The sequence below is a fragment of the Camelina sativa genome, chromosome 4, assembly GCF_030686135.1.
Source record: "Camelina sativa cultivar CO46 ecotype springtype chromosome 4, ASM3068613v1".
Lineage (NCBI taxonomy): Eukaryota > Viridiplantae > Streptophyta > Magnoliopsida > Brassicales > Brassicaceae > Camelina > Camelina sativa.
The window spans coordinates 29,913,424-29,930,435 of NC_141883.1; the positions used below are offsets into that span (position 1 = coordinate 29,913,424).

Consider the following 17,012-nt stretch of genomic DNA (forward strand, 5'->3'; position numbering starts at 1 on the left):
TTTGTTATTCAATGAAAACAAAAAAATCTAGGATTGTTAATGAATTCAATTATTTTGTAAATAAATAGATTTAAATAAAATATTATAGTAAAACAATTATTTGAGATTTAAAATTCTTTGCGTAAAAAAAATATGTAAGTAAAGTTTATTTTTGTAAAATAAGTTTCACCCGCGAAATATGTGAACTTGGAAAATAATTTAAGTTGGTGTAAAAAGTTTTGATATCTTTTTGTGTTTCTAAAAATCAAATTCACATATTTTATGGATCACATTATTATCTACATCACTATACCATTAAATAGATAAAATAATATTTTTTAGACTAACTGGTTTAATTTAAACTAATCCTAAGTTTAAAAAATGCAATGAGAAAATGTATAAAAGTGGTAAATAAATGATTAATTTTTTATTGTTTGTGAAATGTAATTTACTTAGAATAATTAAATATGTTATGAAATTGATAATTAAATACATTTCTGGATTTTAATTGTTGATAAAATCTTTGATTTTTAAAAACTAATAGAAAAAAACATTGTCTTATATTTGTCAATGACATATTAATGAGATGTAATATTGATGTAAATGATAATGAGATGTAAGGATATTTATTAAAAAAAAGTACAAAAACTATGTGAGCGCAACACATCAGTTTTTATGAGAGTGCTTATCTATTAAGTATTAATATATAGGAGATAAAATCATGATTTTAACTAAGTTTAGTTTTATTTTGTATACATGAGTTGTTTTTCCATTATTTCTGATAAAGATAACAAAAAAAAAAATCAATAGTATCTCCTCTTTACAAATTATGTCTTAAGTACAAACAAATGTCAACATCTAGTAGAAATATATAAACTGTTTTAGACTATGATTAATTAGTAATCATACAACTTTATGACATAAATCATAATCTCTTTTTTTGGGCAAATCATAATTCATAATTCATAATTCATAATCCTATGCTTCCAAGTTTCAATTAAAAGAAAGGTCGTCTAGATCATGAAAACTGTAGTTAGCTACTAATTAAATGATATTGTATTGAATATTGAGATATTTTCCTCTCACTTTGTTTTTTTGACAAAAATATATTTTCCTCTCACTATAAAAGAAGAATTGTGTAATCATAAAAATCTAATCGAACTAACTCATATACTTGTGTTTTTACTCTAGATTTGCGAAGGTAATAATATATAACTCTTACGTAGATTCGAGGTACATTAGCCAAAACTTAGATTTTGGACTACAAGTGGTTGTTGCATTCTTATAACTAATTAATCCTTAAGGCGAAGAAGTACTATTTGATTAATTTGGAAATACATTACAACAAAAAAAAAGCTAATACATAATTTAGCAATTCTAACATTATTTTGTTATGTTCGTTCGTAAGGGACCTTAAATAATGGGGAACTTATGTCATCGTGGGATATCCAAAGATACGTCTAGCAGCAGCTCTTCTGGGAGTGATACATCTTCTTCAAAAATTTCATCTCCGAGTGTTGATGACGGAAGCCAAGAAAGTAGTGATCAAGTTTCATCAGTGTCTCCTACTTCTTCTTCTTCAAGAGTTTCATCTCAAAGTTCCGGTGCTTAAAACCCGATCGAGCAGATAAATTTTTTCATCTTATAAATCGATCAAAACATCTTCGAAATAAATAATTTTTTTTGTCAATTTCATGTAATTAAATAAATGTTTGTTGAAATTTTTATGATAATAACTATATTATTTATTAGATAATCTTTTAAATATGAATTCTGAATTTGTCAATAATTATCTTATATTATATATCACGCTGACGTGCAGTGTTGCTACAAAAATAATTCTAAACAAAATTCTCAATGGCATTATGTTAGTTATATGTCACCTAAGTTATTATGACACAACACAACATAGGTTTGTAAATGCGCTAATCCTAATCTTAAAAGTTTTTAAGGTTTTATTTAACATGACACGGTGTCGTATTACACATGTGGCGAATCATTATTGGTCATTAGTAGTTTTGTAAGTAATATAGCGGGAGTTATTGATTTGAGATTTTAATAGAGTTTTAAAGACCGCAAATGTTATGTATAATTTGCGTGTTATGAATGATTATATTGTTGTATGGATGCCCATTATCGGCTCATTAGTGTAAACCCTACACTTTAATATTGTATCATATAGAACAGAGGAATAATACAAGAGAACAATTCCCTACACCCTAATCGTTATCAGCACGCTCTAATCTTAGCTATTTATCTAAAAAAAAAAAAATTCCATCGGCCAGCAAAAAAATTCAAATCGTTATCAGCACGCTCTAATCTTAGCTAAACATCTTCTTTGGATCTTTTACGATGACCTCTCGGATTATAAGATAAGTGTTCTTTCATACTTTTATAAAGAAATTAAGATATAATTGGCTATTATTAAAATTTTAATTGTTGATGTGCCAAAATTGGTTTAAATTTTATACAAAATTTTGGATTATCATGAATTTTTCACAATATATATATATGTATATATAATTTATTATTATTTATTATAAAATAATTATATTCTTTGGGAAAGCTCTTTAGATTTTATAATAAAATCTTTAGTGAAAAAAAGAAGATATATATATATATACACTATTTTATGTTTTAAGAAGAGATATATATATATATATATATATATAAATGATGCTTAATACTTATTTAACACTCATTTATATGATTGTTTATAAAGTTTGTGAATTAATTTATTTGTTTAATCACAAATTTAAATTTGATTAAAATTAGATATAATATCATGATGAAATATCATGATGAATTATTTTAAATCATATCTCCAACCTTTTTTGGTGACTAAAATGAAAATTTAGTAACAAATTACTAAATAATGATTATTGATCATGTTTTCTTGACATCAATTCTATGAAGAGGTTTAAGACCAAGAATATGACCATAAAAATTCAATGGTTCTTTAGAATAATCTAAAGAAAGTAAATGATTAAAATTCTATAAAAGAATAAAAATCAACTTGATTCCAATTTTTACCAAGATTATATAATTGAAAATGATATCTTTGATGGAAAGATATTAGAAAATACATAATTTATTTGTCACAAAATATTGTTGTCATGTAAGACACAATATAGTGAAAAATATTTTTTAAAAATATTATAATCTCATTTTTTGTGACTGTAAAATTATGAGATGTTGATGTAAATCACATCCTATTGGCTTGGTCTATTCATTGAACTAAATATGACTTTATGCAAAGAAAAAGGAAAATAACACATCAATGATAAGAAAGTTGCTATAAAAGTGGTTATAAATGTGGGTATGATATATATATAAGGTCGTGGTTAAGTCGACTAGTATCTCCACTATAAGTGAATAATAAGTACATGAGGTACTTATCTCATCTATATATGATGATGATGAAAAAAGTTAGTATGAGACAATTTCCACTATTCTACTACAATAATAAGAAGTATTAAACAAAGTATTGAAAGCTCTTGAAGAGTATATATACTATTGCCTATGGGAACATAATTTGATAATTATGTGTTATAATCTCCCAATTAGTTTCAAAGTTAAAAGGGTCTAAGATATAATACATTACCCAATTTGAGAATGTTATTGATTACAAAGTGGAATTCAAATCGAGATTGATAGACATGAAGTGTCATCATCTCGAGGGGGAGAATTCATGAATCCCACCTACAGAGGTGATGGAACAAATATAAGATTATGTTCACACCCAAAATGAGTTTAATCACTCATATGAAAAAGCAAATCTTGAGAATTTGAAAAGTAATCATGTTGAGACAATATGTGAAGAAAATACTTTGAAATCATAAGTATTACCCAAGGCAATAAAAATGTTTTAGAGTTACATGCATTATCTAGAAGATAAAATGCTTTGTGAAAATCTCACTGTTTGGCATGACCGGTTAAGCCATTCCGGTTCAGTAGTGATGCGAAAGAATAATCAGAAATTTTTGAAAAGATTCATTAGAGAACCTAAAGAGTTTTCTTTGTGATTTATTATGTGTGCTGCTTTACAAAGCAAGCCAATTATATGGTTTTCACTGATTCTATGAATTTGGATAATGTCAATTTTCTGCTATACAAAGCGATATTTTGGACTGATCATCCACTATATATGTTTGTTATTAACTTGCAACATGGAGGTTGCGAGAGTCTTTGGTTAATTGACAATGGTGGTGAAACCATGCCAAGTAATTGACATAAATGACTCTATATGTCAAGTAATTCGCATCATGCCAACGAATAATCATGAGTACTCCCTCATTACAATTGGTTTGGGTCAGAAACCATATATCTTCCATCTAAATTTGTTATACATGTTGGTTGCTCCACCAAAGTGATTAAGATGGAATTTGAAAGAATGTTGGAAATATGTTGGATATAAATCTCTCTTGATGATTGAATATCTTGAGATGCAGAGACTGTTGTTTCAGTGAGTTAGTCTTTCCAACATGAGGGGGAGAAAATAAACAGTTGGTAAAGATATATATTGAAAGAAATTATCTAGATCCTCATACTGAGAAATGTGCACAATAATTTCAAAAGATAATTTATTGGCAAAGTTTACAAAGATGCTAAAATCATACAAAAGCCATTTTCTGACCTTGAGAGTGAAAAAAAATCACATCTACCTGCTGTGCTCCAATTAATGTCCTAGAAGGATAAGATCAACTGCTAGTAAGTCTAAAAATGGCATGAAGTGTGATAGACTTATGGTTCCAAATATAAGCATCCTCGGAAAAGAAAATGAGCATGAATTAATATGGCACCGAGGAAGCAAAGAGTTATGAAAAATCTCTAGAAGAGATGTAAACATGAGTAAGAAAGAGATTCAAGTACCTGAGAATCATAATGAAAGGAAATCTCAACAAGTTGAGTCATGTCTCGAAAGAAAAGGAACCAAAAAGGCAAATCGACGTCGTAAATATGTTTGCATGCAATGTTGCAGTTGATGATGTTATGAATAAAAATCGAGGATCATAAACCGCGGTTAATTGAGAAAAGATTTCTTGAAAAGTGTACACAAAGAATGATTGGTTAATCACTGAAAGAGGTAACTATGAAATAGTTCAAGTCTCTTAAAGATATAATATTTGGACTTGTAGTCCTTACACTTGAAAGTGTAAAATGAGTGGGATAGGTGATCTTTGTGAGAAATAAAGTACATGCAGTAGTACAATGATTCTCATAAATACTTGATATTTATTATGAGAGATGCACTCTCATATGGTGGAAGCAACTATGTAGATCTCTTATGCCTTTGAAAATAAGGCAAAACTTGATTTAGTCTATTTAGAAGGTTTTCAAACTATAAGAGATATATCCCTTAAAGTAATTATCTTGCTAATTATATTGCTAGAAGCAATACTTTATAGTTCTCAAGAATATTGTAAAAGCAAGAAAAATGTCTTAATGCTTTTGACACCTTTGGAGAGAAAATGATGACAGTTTATCTCTATGAGAGAATCATGTGTGTTGTTGTTGATCTTAGGGATCTCATAATTGGTTGAAAAATAAATCGGGAACAAGCTAAGTGAATATCGTAGGGTTGTGTAAATCCGAGATTGAACACTCATTGTGATTGTGTTCAAGAAGTATTTTCAAGAAAGTTTAAGGACGTAGGCCTTTGCTGAACCTCGTTAAACCAAAAATTATGTGTGTCTCTTGTCTCTTCAGCACTTACTAGTGGTTCTTGTTAAAAGAAAGGTACAAGAACAAGTGCAAATATGTTGATGATGAAAATGTTATCTAATCTCCAGTAGAGATTTCACATACCAAGGAATATATGGAGAAATAATCAGTGATGAAATATTACTCCTGAAAGATGGAAAAATCAGATTGTATAAGATAATATATTTCATAAAAATTTTTGAGGTTACAGATTTGGCATTTGATGAAAGAAATGTTATCTCAGCATGCTTACAGTTTACATCATCATTCATAGAAAAATGGTCTTGTAGTACCATACTAAGAAGAAGAGTTGAAAGAGAAAGTTTTATAAGGAGATTATGAATAACTCTTATGTATAAGATGATTGTTTGGAAGATTGTATGTAAAAGAAGATTTGGGCTTAAAGTTCAAATAGATCTTCTATATGAAAGGGGTTCAAATGACTTGAAGTTCAATGACCCAGTAGAATATATGATCATCATATGAGTTTGTACCTGAAAGCGCTGTTTATAACAGTTGAGAAAGTTGATTTATATGATCATAGTACATAACCTGAAGATGATGTTTTCAGGGGGAGATATATGATCATAAGCGTGGTTGTACTCTTTTTTCCTTATCATGGTTTTTATCCCAATGAGTTTTTCCTTGAAAGGTTTTTAACGAGACAACAAAAGAACACGCGAAAGATAAACACATGAAAAGGAATACTATGATTCCAATGGTGAAAGACTATCATCTTCAAAGTCTTTGACATACATTGATGAGATTATAAGAAACAAAGATAATGATAAAGATGAGTCACTTGCGAGACCCATGACCAATAGAAGAATGGTGATACACGTTTACTACAGATTCGTTCAAGTGAAGATTTGGCGAACCATTTATCATGGCGTTTCCAACCACTACTTTCAAGAAGCTACTTCATCATATTGTTTTGGTCATTTCGAAGATTTCAAGTGATGTACTCATGAGGGGGAGTAAAAGTGCTCTGCACTCTTTTTCCCTTAACCATGGTTTTTCCAATGGGTTTTTCTGGTAAGGTTTTTAATAAGACAACATCTCATATGCGCATTTGGGACTATATTTTTATAATGGTCATCCAAGGGGGAGTGTTATGGATGATTATATTGTTGTATGAATTCTCATTATCGGTCCATTAGTGTAAACCCTATACCCTAATATTGTATCCCTATATATATGTTATATCCTCTACAATAGAAAATAATATAAGAGAACAATTCCTTAAATCCTTTGTTCTTAACATTGCTGGTATTATAACAATATTTTGTTAAACTCTGTTAAAGTTTAGTGTTATTAGTAGAGATGTCAAACGGGTATGCCCGCGCCCAAACGGACTGACCGTGATGGTCCGCCACAGGCGGCGGGTGACGTACCAGTGCCCATGCCCGCTCTAATAACTTATTAGTTTGTGATTTGTAAAAAGTCATTTAAAATCTTAACAAATTTGGGTTATTGGATTTAGTCTTTTATAAAGTCATTAAAAGTTTTTTTTGTTATTCAATTAAAACAAAAGAATGTATGATTGTTAATGAATTCAATTATTCTGTTATTGATTCATGATTTTATACACTTTCTTTACAAAATAAAGTCATGCAGACTTAAATATAATTAAGTTTAACAAAATAAAACTAAGCTAGGTGTCAACCCGCACTATGTGCGGGATAAATCGATTTAAATAAAATATTATAGTAAAATTACTATTTGAGATTTAAGATACTTTGTGTAAAACAAAATATGTAAGTAAAGTTTATTTTCATTTATTCAAATTTGCGTTTATTTTTTGTAAAATAAGTTTCACCCATGAAATATTTGAACTTGGAAAGAATTTAAGTTGGTGTAGAAAGTTTTGATATCTTTTTGTGTTTCTAAAAATCAAATTCACTTATTTTATGGATCATATTATTATCTACATCACTATACCATCAAATAGATAAAACAATATTTTTTAGACTAATTGGTTTAATTTAAACTAATCATAAGTTTAAAAAATGCAATGAGAAAAAATTATAAAAGTGGTAAATAAATGAATAATTTTTGTATTGTTTGTGAAATGTAATTTCTAATAATTAAATATGTTATGAAATTGATTATTAAACACATTTCTGGATTTTAATTGTTGATACAATCATTGATTTTTTAAAACTAATAAAAAAAACATTGTCTTATATTTGTCAATGACATATTTATGTAAATGATAATAAGATGTAAGGGTATTTATTAAAAAAAAACACAAAGCTATGTGAGCGTGACATATTAACTTTTTGTGACAGTCCTTCTCTATTAATATATAACTAAGTTTAATTTTATTTTGTATACATGAGTTGTTTTTCCATTATTTCTCATAAAGATCAAAAAAAAAAATCAATAGTATCTCCTCTTTTCAAATTATGTCTTAAGTACAAGCAAATGTCAACATCTAGTAGAATATATAAACTGTTTTAGACTCTGATTAATTAGTAATCATACAACTTTATGACATAAATCATAATCTCTTTTTTTTTGGGCAAAACATAATTCATAATCCTATGCATCCAAGTTTCAATTAAAAGGAAGGTCGACTAGATCATGAAAACTGTAGTTAGCTACTAATTAAATGATATTGTATTGAATATTGAGATATTTTCCTCTCACTATAAAAGAAGAATTGTGTAATCATAAAAATCTAATCGAACATAACTCATATACTTGTGTTTTTACTCTAGATTTGCGAAGGTTATATATAACTCTTACGTACGTAGATTTGAGGTACACGCTAGCAAAAACTTAGATTATTGACTACAAGTGGTTGTTGCATTCTTATAACTAATTAATCCTTTACGAACAAAAAAACTAATATATAATTTAGCAATTCTAACACTATTTTGTTGTGTTCGTTCGTAAGGGACCTTAAACAATGGGAAACATGTGTCATTGTGGAATATCCAAAGATAGTGATAAGTCTAGCAGCAGCTCTTCTGAGAGTGATACATCTTCTTCAAGAATTTCATCTCCGAGTGTTAGTAGTGATCAAGTTTCAACGTCTCCTACTTCTTCTTCTTCAAGAATTTCAACGTCTCCTACTTCTTCTTCTTCAAGAGTTTCAACGTCTCCTGCTTCTTCTTCTTCAAGAGTTTCATCTCCGAGTGTCGATGACGGAAGCCAAGAAAGTAGTGATCAAGTTTCAGCGTCTCCTACTTCTTCTTCTTCTACTTCTTTTTCTTCAAGAATTTCATCTCAAAGTTCTAACAGCTGATCGAGCATATAGATCTTCTCATCTTATAATCGATCAAAACATCTTCACAATAAATAATTTTCTTTGGCAATTTCATGTAATTACATAAAAGTTTGTTGAATTTTTATGATAATAACTATATTATTTATTAGATTATCTTTTAACTAAATATAAATTCTGAATTTGCCAATAATTATCTTATATTATATATCACGCATTCACGCTGATGTGTTGCTACAAAAATAATTCTAAACAAAATTCTCAATGGCATATGTTATGTCACCTAAGTTATTATTATGGCACAACACAACATAGGTTTGTTAATGCGCTAATCCTAATCCTAAAGTTTTTAAGGTTTTATTTAACATGACACGGTGTCGTATTGTACACACGTGGCGAATCAGTATTGGTCGTTGTGACGCATAACTGGAATTGCTCTGAAGAATCCGACCTTTTCTCAGGCGACCGAGGGAGACGAAACGAGGGCAACGAATCCGCCATGGCAGCTCGTAAGAGAGCTTCCACGATGTCAGTGTCCAACAAATCGGATCCGGCGGAACCCAAATCAGCGCCACTGGAGCAGAAGATGACCCGAAAGACCGTTGCTGCTTCCGGTGAGGAGTTCCGTCTCGCGCCGCCGAAACTGGGAGTGATCTTTGTGATCGCTACTCTTCTCTGTTCGCTATATCTCTACCTTCTCTGTTTTCACTACAAGGTTGAAGTTGAGCTCAAACGCTCGATTCTGATTAACGCGGGGCTTAGCTTGGTTGGGTTCTTCGTCACACTCAAGATGATTCCTGTTGCTGCCAGATACGTTCTTAGGCGTAACATGTTTGGTTTTGATATTAACAAAAGAGGCACTCCTCAAGGAGATATTAAAGTGTGAGTCTTTTGCTTTTTTAATCTACCTCTCATTAGTTCTTTTGATCAGCTTTGAAAACTGCAATGTCATCACAGGCCTGAATCATTGGGTATTGTTGTGGGAGTTGTCTTCTTGATCGTGGCGATCATATTTCAGTATTTCAATTTTACTGAAGATTCAAATGTAAGTGTGTGCAAGCTTGATGGGTCTTGTTTTGTTGATCTTTGTGGCTGTAGTGTGATTCTCATCATCAGTGTTTTGATGGCTCTGTGTAGTGGCTTGTGGAGTATAATGCAGCACTAGCTTCTATATGCTTCATGATCTTGCTTGGATTTGTAGATGACGTCCTTGATGTGCCTTGGAGAGTGTTAGTTCAAATTCCTCTATCAATTTTCTTTTGATGAAATTCACATGCTTGTCGTTTTTGGTTCACATGGTTCTCTTTCTTGTCAATTACAAACAATAGGAAACTTGTCCTGCCAACTTTTGCTACCCTTCCACTGCTCATGGCTTATGCTGGACATACGACTATTGTTATACCCAAACCTCTAGTTGCTTTTATTGGCTTGGAAGTGCTTGATCTAGGTAATGATCAAGTTAACACTCATTTCATACATGGTTGACTTCTATAGTTATATTTTTGGAGTTGGTAAAATGATTATGATTAGCTCAATAGATGTTTTAATGTGCCAGGACGGATATATAAGTTATACATGGGGTTACTTGCCGTGTTTTGTACAAACTCTATTAACATACACGCTGGTCTGAATGGCCTTGAAATCGGTCAGACTGTTGTTATTGCTGCTGCTGTAAGTCCTATTGTCAATATAGAATGTCTCTGAATTCTTCTCTCCCTTGTTCCTTTTTTGGGTTAAGATATGATTCATCCCAGTTTTTTTGGTAGATCCTGATACACAATGTTATGCAAATCGGATCATCTACTGATCCCGAGTATCACCAAGCTCATGCCTTCTCGATATTTCTTACTCAGCCGCTGATGGCCACGTCATTGGCAATGCTTGCGTACAATTGGTAAAATCGCTCACAGCTAAACGTGCTTTTATTTTGGTGGAAGTGATGCTTTTTTCTGACTATTCTCTGCAATCTTCTGCTGTTAGGTATCCTTCTTCAGTTTTTGTTGGAGACACTTACACAGTATTTGCTGGAATGACTATGGCAGTTGTTGGCATTCTTGGTCACTTCAGGTATACTTCCAAACCGACTTCTCTGACTGAGACTCTGAGGCACATGCACTTCACTATTACATGAAAACTACTAAGTCTCAGATCCATCATATTTGCATCATATATCCAGCTAGTGCATGACCATGCAACTGATTCCCATGCCATCTTTCTCTTCTGTTGCAGTGAAACCCTCCTCATCTTCTTTCTTCCTCAAGTTCTGAACTTTCTATTGTCGCTTCCTCAGGTTTATATCTACTTTTACTCCTCTGTGGCATACTTAAATCGCGTCAACTCATGTTTCAACCATCTAACATAATATATACTAATAATAACTCTGCAGCTTGCTGGGATTGTGAAATGTCCGCGCCATCGTCTCCCGAGGTAACCATCTTTGTGTTCTTTCTTTTTGTAGACTGATTAAAGAACAGACACATCACTCATCTCGTCTTTTGAAAATATCTAGGTATGATACTGCGACTGGTTTACTGACCGGCACAAAAGATGGGACACTCGTCAATGTTTACTTGAGGTTGTTTGGTCCTAAATCAGAAAAGTCACTTTGCATCCATCTTCTCGTCTTCCAGGTAGGTCTCAGTCTCAGTTATATATGTATATCACCACTGTTAATATGTAATGAAATAATAATTGCCATATGTTTGTTTCTACTGCAGGCTTTAGCGTGTGCCTTCTGTTTCATACTTAGACACTTTCTTGCTGGTTGGTACAAGTAAATCTGCAACCTGAAGAATCTTTAGTTGCTCTGTTCTTCAGACAAGCCACAAATAGAGAAACATTTAGTTTAGTTTCTTGTACAATCTTAATATAGCAACTTAATCTTTTTGTTAAGATGGTTTGAACTTTGAAGTAACTCATGTAAACAAAGTTGACTCTTTTGCTTTCGTTAAATGAAATGTCAAGATTCTCAAAGACAATGTATCATCATCATCTTAGCTGCCGATTGTAATTCCCAGTTTAGGTTATAATATAGTTTTAATATTCATCAAGTCGATCCTCTGATTATTCGTCTCTCTATGTGTATCTCTTCATTTATGAATTTCTCTTTTACATAATGGAAATGGTGAAGACATCCTCTGATATGAATGACACCAAGGTAACTTGTCTCAACCTGAGAAGGTTTCAGTTGACAAATTAGGTAATACTAACTATATCTTATGCCTTCTCCTTCTCTTGGTGCAAATGTATACTTCTTCTTCATGAATACTTTACAAATGGTATATATTGGCCATCAGCTTGACCAATTTGTCTTCTTCTTCAAAGATGCAAGCGCATATATTGGTCAAGCTGATGGCAAATCCTGCATCAGGGATGAAGAGAAAACGGCTTTAGCTGCGGAAGTTCTTGCATTGTCAAAAGCTGTCCAAGAGAAGGTAGAGGATGGTTTTGTATTTTGTGGGACAAGGATGAACTTCTTTGGAAGAAGGAGCAAAAGAAGAAGAAAGAGGAGAGAAAAGAGAAGCAGACGAAAGTTGACAAGAAGAGAGAGGAGAAGAATATGAAAAACTGCTGAACTGAAGCAAATTACATTAAGGCTGTCTGAACTGAGCAACAGTTACCATCTACCATTAGATTTAATTTTAGTTGCCAGAACATTCCTAGATGCTTGTCCCATTCCTCTACTATCATTGCTCCTTTGCTGATTCCCGTTTTATCCTATCATAATAGTGCGAATCATGAGAAAATTTGTATCCGTGAAGAGACGGAAAAGAGAGAGAATTAGTTAGTTACCGCATGAGCTTGGATCAGGCCCTTAAGCTGTGTTTGTCCCACTGGTGAAGTCAGTCTTTGGGTCTTCACTATCTCCTTGTTCACCTGTTCATTGCGTTTAATTCAATGTTTCACAAACTTTAGAGAAAACATTTTCGAGATCTATTAGCAGACTTTGTAATGTTAAACCTTAGGGAGGAGTGTATTGTCCTCGTCAAGGATATATGCCAATCTACCTGTCATCCCGGCGGCTACATTTCTACCAACTCTGCAGTTCCAGAGAGAAACGATTATGACATATGGCGTTTAAGACATTATTAAGTTCTTGGTTCTGGTTTCGGGCTCAAGGCTGAGAAAATGAGGTGTTACTTACTTCCCAAGTACAACAACGACACTCCACCAGTCATATATTCACAGCAATGATCTCCAGTGCCTTCAACTACAGCTTGAGCTAGAGAGTTTCTAACCGCAAATCTCGCTCCTGCTTTGCCTCTGACAAATACAGAACCATTACTTTAGTTTCTTGTACAATCTAATACAGTAACGTAATTTTTGGTTAAGATGGTTTGAAGTAACTCATCTAAACAAAGTTGACTCGTTTGTTTTTGTTGAACAAAATGGCAAAAATTCTCAAAGACAATGTGCCATCATCATCCTGAATTTGTATAGATCCCGACAAGATATCAATAACGATTTAAGGATTCTCTCTAACAAGCTAATCTCTAAAGATCTATGTCCATTGTATCTTTCCCTTCATCTTCATCTTCACCATTTCCACTGCTCGTCCAAAGCTTGATGGTGCGGTCATGTGATACAGTGGCGATACACGAGCTATCTGCAGTGATATCGAGCGAGGCAACTTTTGACTCATGCCCTGCTAAGCTTTTGACGAGCGAGAAATCTCTTCCCGACCATATCTGTTACACAAAATGTAAGAAATTAGAATCAAACTATAAGCAGATGAAACACACGATTAATGAAAAAGTACTTAGGAAAGGGACTACAGAAGTACTTACATTGACTCTCGTGTCGTATGAGGCAGTGGCCAGGAAGTAGCCTTCTTGTGGTTCATACTTCACTTGAGACACAAGGTTAGCATGAGCTGGGATAATGTACAGTGACTTTCTCATTCTCAGATCCCAAATACGGCATTGATTATCCTCACCACCAGATGCCAAGTGATAACCATTAGGAGAGAAATTCACTGAGAGTACCTGGAGAAGCATATAAAGCAGAGGAGATTAGAAATAAGGGTTAGTAAATTAAGAGAAGTAGAGTACCAAAGGAACAAAACTAGAATCTTACAGGCTTGATGTGTCCTTGGAAGACAAGAATACTCCTACCAGTGCGGAGATCCCAAACCCGTGCGAGTGAATCAAGCCCAGAAGAAGCTGCTAATGCTCCATCTTGTTGAAATGCAATTCCATAAACACTGCGACTGTGACCTTCTTGCAAAAGCAGCTCTGCACCTGTGTTTATATCCCACAATCTCCATGTTTTGTCAAAGCTGGTTGTTCCCAGGTATCTTCCTGATGGGTGGAAGGCAACACGTGCAAGACGATCCAAATGACCTTCAAAAGTTTGTAGGAGCGTTCCATCAGTTTTCCACAGCTTTGCAGTTCGATCAGCAGAAGCAGTTGCTAGACAATCATCCACAGGGGAGAACACTACATCAGTTGCACGTTCTTTGTGGTCCTTCAAGACAGCGATCTTTTTTGTAACTTGAGGCATCTCCCACAGTTTCGTAACTCCACTTAGAGAACTAGACAAAGAAAAAACAAATTACTAAACAGAGGAGGGATTATGTGTACCACACAAGTCATGAACCTCGAGAATGTGTAATGCAGTTAGAAAGGGAAAATGAACTAGACATGGAGTATGTAATTTATAGAGATAAAACTGTACGCCTAACTAACATCATGTTTTTATAAAGATGTAAGGAATTGAAACTGAGGAAAATCAGCAGGTTCAGTATTTAAGAACAGGATTATTAACATACTTCTCAACTGATATATCAATGAAACTAAAATATGCAGGTAGAATGTAGTCTAGTCCAAGTAATTCTAATCAACTAGAGACGAGCAAAAATGTTTCACACCTAAGAAACTATATGTGGAGAATAAGTAAGTTTGTGCTTGAGTATGAAGGAGACAGAAGAGAGACATACCATGTGGCAAGTATTTTTCCATCGCGAGAGAAGGAGCAGCCAGTAAGAGGACGATCGTCTCCAAAATTACTGCAATCAAGGACCATGTTTCTAGCCTGCTTTAAAGCCCACTTAGTCTCTGCATCCATATCTTCATCTGGATCATCCCTCCGCCGCTTTGCACGCTGAATCCTGACAGCAGCTCTCTTGATAGAAAACTTGGCAATTTCTATTCTAGCCTCTCTAAGTTCCTTTGGACCCTCGGTAAAAAAAGGGTATTCAGGTACATCATCATCCACTTTTTCTTTAGGCGCCGCATCTTCGTCGTGAGCTTCAAGCAGTTTATCCAACTGCCCATTCAAATCAAGCCTACCCATAAGCTGAGCCAACCTAGCTCTTCTCTCCATCTCCTGTTCTCCAAATAGAGTAATGGGCTCCCCAAGTCGTCTAAGGCGATCCCTAACAGATTTGTCATTTGTTGGAACTGCGACAGCAGCAGTACGACGCTTTACCAACAAATCTTGCATTGCCTTTTCCTGTCTTTCTCTGACCTGCCTACTCCCTTCAGATATCTCAAAATGTTCATCGTCTGAATCCGTATCTGAGTCACTGGCTTTCGCTTCACCATTTTGTGAAACAGGTGGCCTAAAAGTAGGTGGACGGGCAACTGGAGGATGTGGCATCATTGGTATTGGGGCCATTGGTGGGGGGAAAGAAGGAGGAACCACAGGTGGTAAGGCAGAGAAACCTGAAAGTTGCAGTAAAAGTGAGACGTCAATTAGTAGAGTTAAGGATCACGAAACCAAAGAAAACCCAACACACTATCAATAATAATTGGAAGAACGAAACAGACAAAACAAACTCTTTACCAGGAATAAGTGAAATAGATACAAGGAATTCAACATCATGTAATGTAACAAAGCTAATGAATTACCTGGCTGTGGAGGTGCTGTGATTTGAGCAGTAGGTGTCAATGACACATTATCTTCCTCATTGGGTTCCATGTTTTCCTTATATCCCCAAAAAAACACCACCGAAACGACAATCTAGAGAAAACCCTGGAAGAACATAGAAGAACTCCAAATCAGTTCTCTGGGCATATACAAAATAAGAAAGAGGGTAGCTTTTAATTCTAAAAATAAAGTATAAGTGCTCTCTGGGGAATTTAAACAAACACCTAGCAGACAAAGTATCAAGCTTCAATAAGGGCATGGATACTCTCGTGTAGTTCAAAAGACACAAAGAACCAAAATTAAAATCAACAGGTTTCAGAAGAAAAAATCGAAACTGGGATAGTAATTTTACCAGGAATTGACGAAATCCACGAATCTCGTTAGTCTCTTCGAAACCCCCAAACACGAGATAGACTTGTCTGCTGCTGCTGCTCAAGCTCCGTGTATCCTGAGAAAAAACCCATAACCTAATCAACAAATCAAATTTGTTAAAAATCCAAATTTACGAGAAACAAAAGAGAAGAAGCTGAATCAGAGATACAAAAACTAGTTCATACCTCTTCGGAGACGGTGTGGTAGCCAAAAACCGGAATAGAAGAGAGAGAGAAGCTGAGATTTTCCGTTTTAGAGAGGTTTTGTTTTGAGTAGACTTAGACCAACTTTCTGAAACGGGTCGGTTCATATTGGGCCTTTTCATAATGGGCTTTTCCTTTTTTTTTTTCTTTTCGGTGACAAATACTACGACGTTTTCTATTTGTATGAATTGTCTTGCCACCCCAAATCCATTCAAGTACTACATTACAATTTTTGATCCAATTTGATATACTCATCGTACATGTGCTGATGTGCACAAAAATGTTTATCTTCATGTTTCTAACTGTCTATTGAATCCTTTGAGTGTTTTACTACTCATTCTGCTAAAACTTGAAATCACATGAGTCATGTACTCATGTATAGTATAGTGTAGCACTGTAACAAATATCCACTCTTTCTGATTATGGTATCTCGCACGTTGTGGTTCTTTGCGATGTTTATATATTTACATGGCAATAAATCGTCGGTGCTGTATCCTATTCGGCTTTCGGATACCATAATTCATATAACTTTTTTATATATCCCATACTTATCTTTTTTTTTTTTTTTTTTGCTTCTAAGTTAATTAACTCTGATTCTGAAGAAACAGAGATTCCAAAGTTTTCTGTGTGTCCCTTATGACTTGATTTACAAA

The 17,012-nt window shown here is 33.6% G+C and overlaps 3 protein-coding genes and 2 long non-coding RNA genes across 7 annotated transcripts; 3 read left to right on the forward strand and 2 right to left on the reverse strand.

Annotated features, from left to right (window-relative positions):
- The first annotated feature begins 1,005 nt into the window (after positions 1-1,005).
- Positions 1,006-1,750, forward strand: LOC147946335 (uncharacterized). Its single transcript, XR_015596202.1, has 2 exons — positions 1,006-1,180; positions 1,388-1,750. It is a non-coding gene; the product is annotated as an uncharacterized LOC147946335 (long non-coding RNA).
- Positions 1,751-8,052: 6,302 nt separating this feature from the next.
- Positions 8,053-9,104, forward strand: LOC104784340 (uncharacterized). Its single transcript, XR_015596203.1, has 2 exons — positions 8,053-8,448; positions 8,585-9,104. It is a non-coding gene; the product is annotated as an uncharacterized LOC104784340 (long non-coding RNA).
- A 43-nt stretch (positions 9,105-9,147) lies between these two features.
- LOC104782639 (uncharacterized) lies at positions 9,148-11,887 on the forward strand. Its single transcript, XM_010507631.3, has 11 exons — positions 9,148-9,796; positions 9,872-9,959; positions 10,052-10,143; positions 10,243-10,361; positions 10,470-10,585; positions 10,681-10,808; positions 10,895-10,981; positions 11,144-11,204; positions 11,301-11,341; positions 11,424-11,544; positions 11,632-11,887. Exons 1-11 carry the CDS (start codon positions 9,414-9,416, stop codon positions 11,689-11,691), a joined length of 1,296 nt encoding a protein of 431 aa, XP_010505933.1. The 5' UTR covers positions 9,148-9,413; the 3' UTR covers positions 11,692-11,887.
- Positions 11,888-11,945: 58 nt separating this feature from the next.
- Positions 11,946-13,199, reverse strand: LOC147946336 (ferredoxin-dependent glutamate synthase 2, chloroplastic-like). Of its 2 annotated transcripts, none has more exons than XM_087511775.1 (5): positions 13,059-13,199; positions 12,875-12,953; positions 12,707-12,790; positions 12,535-12,631; positions 11,946-12,275 (listed from the first exon to the last, which is right to left on the reverse strand). In XM_087511775.1, exons 2-5 carry the CDS (start codon positions 12,926-12,928, stop codon positions 12,184-12,186), a joined length of 327 nt encoding a protein of 108 aa, XP_087367901.1. In that variant the 5' UTR covers positions 12,929-12,953; positions 13,059-13,199; the 3' UTR covers positions 11,946-12,183. The 2 variants fall into 2 exon arrangements, with proteins under 2 accessions (XP_087367901.1, XP_087367902.1); XM_087511776.1 differs by having other exon boundaries at positions 12,058-12,275; positions 12,542-12,631.
- Positions 13,200-13,234: 35 nt separating this feature from the next.
- On the reverse strand, positions 13,235-16,440 carry LOC104782637 (U4/U6 small nuclear ribonucleoprotein PRP4-like protein). Of its 2 annotated transcripts, none has more exons than XM_010507627.3 (7): positions 16,342-16,440; positions 16,137-16,251; positions 15,766-15,889; positions 14,853-15,579; positions 13,991-14,447; positions 13,702-13,899; positions 13,235-13,602 (listed from the first exon to the last, which is right to left on the reverse strand). In XM_010507627.3, exons 3-7 carry the CDS (start codon positions 15,833-15,835, stop codon positions 13,408-13,410), a joined length of 1,647 nt encoding a protein of 548 aa, XP_010505929.1. In that variant the 5' UTR covers positions 15,836-15,889; positions 16,137-16,251; positions 16,342-16,440; the 3' UTR covers positions 13,235-13,407. The 2 variants fall into 2 exon arrangements, with proteins under 2 accessions (XP_010505929.1, XP_010505931.1); XM_010507629.2 differs by having other exon boundaries at positions 16,137-16,232; positions 16,342-16,426.
- Between the last annotated feature and the right edge of the window lie 572 nt (positions 16,441-17,012).

Excerpts from the sequence above, each read along its gene's own strand:
- LOC104782639 (XM_010507631.3), top strand. The coding sequence starts at position 9,414 with ATGGCAGCTCGTAAGAGAGCTTCCACGATGTCAGTGTCCAACAAATCG. Across the intron at positions 11,205-11,300 it reads TTCTATTGTCGCTTCCTCAG|CTTGCTGGGATTGTGAAATG; the intron begins GTTTATATCTAC and ends ATAACTCTGCAG. Across the intron at positions 11,545-11,631 it reads TCCATCTTCTCGTCTTCCAG|GCTTTAGCGTGTGCCTTCTG; the intron begins GTAGGTCTCAGT and ends TTTCTACTGCAG.
- LOC147946336 (XM_087511775.1), bottom strand. The coding sequence starts at position 12,928 with ATGACAGGTAGATTGGCATATATCCTTGACGAGGACAATACACTCCTC. Across the intron at positions 12,791-12,874 it reads ACAATACACTCCTCCCTAAG|GTGAACAAGGAGATAGTGAA; the intron begins GTTTAACATTAC and ends CGCAATGAACAG. Across the intron at positions 12,632-12,706 it reads GCCTGATCCAAGCTCATGCG|GATAAAACGGGAATCAGCAA; the intron begins GTAACTAACTAA and ends CTATTATGATAG.
- LOC104782637 (XM_010507627.3), bottom strand. The coding sequence starts at position 15,835 with ATGGAACCCAATGAGGAAGATAATGTGTCATTGACACCTACTGCTCAA. Across the intron at positions 15,580-15,765 it reads CACAGCACCTCCACAGCCAG|GTTTCTCTGCCTTACCACCT; the intron begins GTAATTCATTAG and ends TGCAACTTTCAG. Across the intron at positions 13,900-13,990 it reads TCCAAGGACACATCAAGCCT|GTACTCTCAGTGAATTTCTC; the intron begins GTAAGATTCTAG and ends ATGCTTCTCCAG.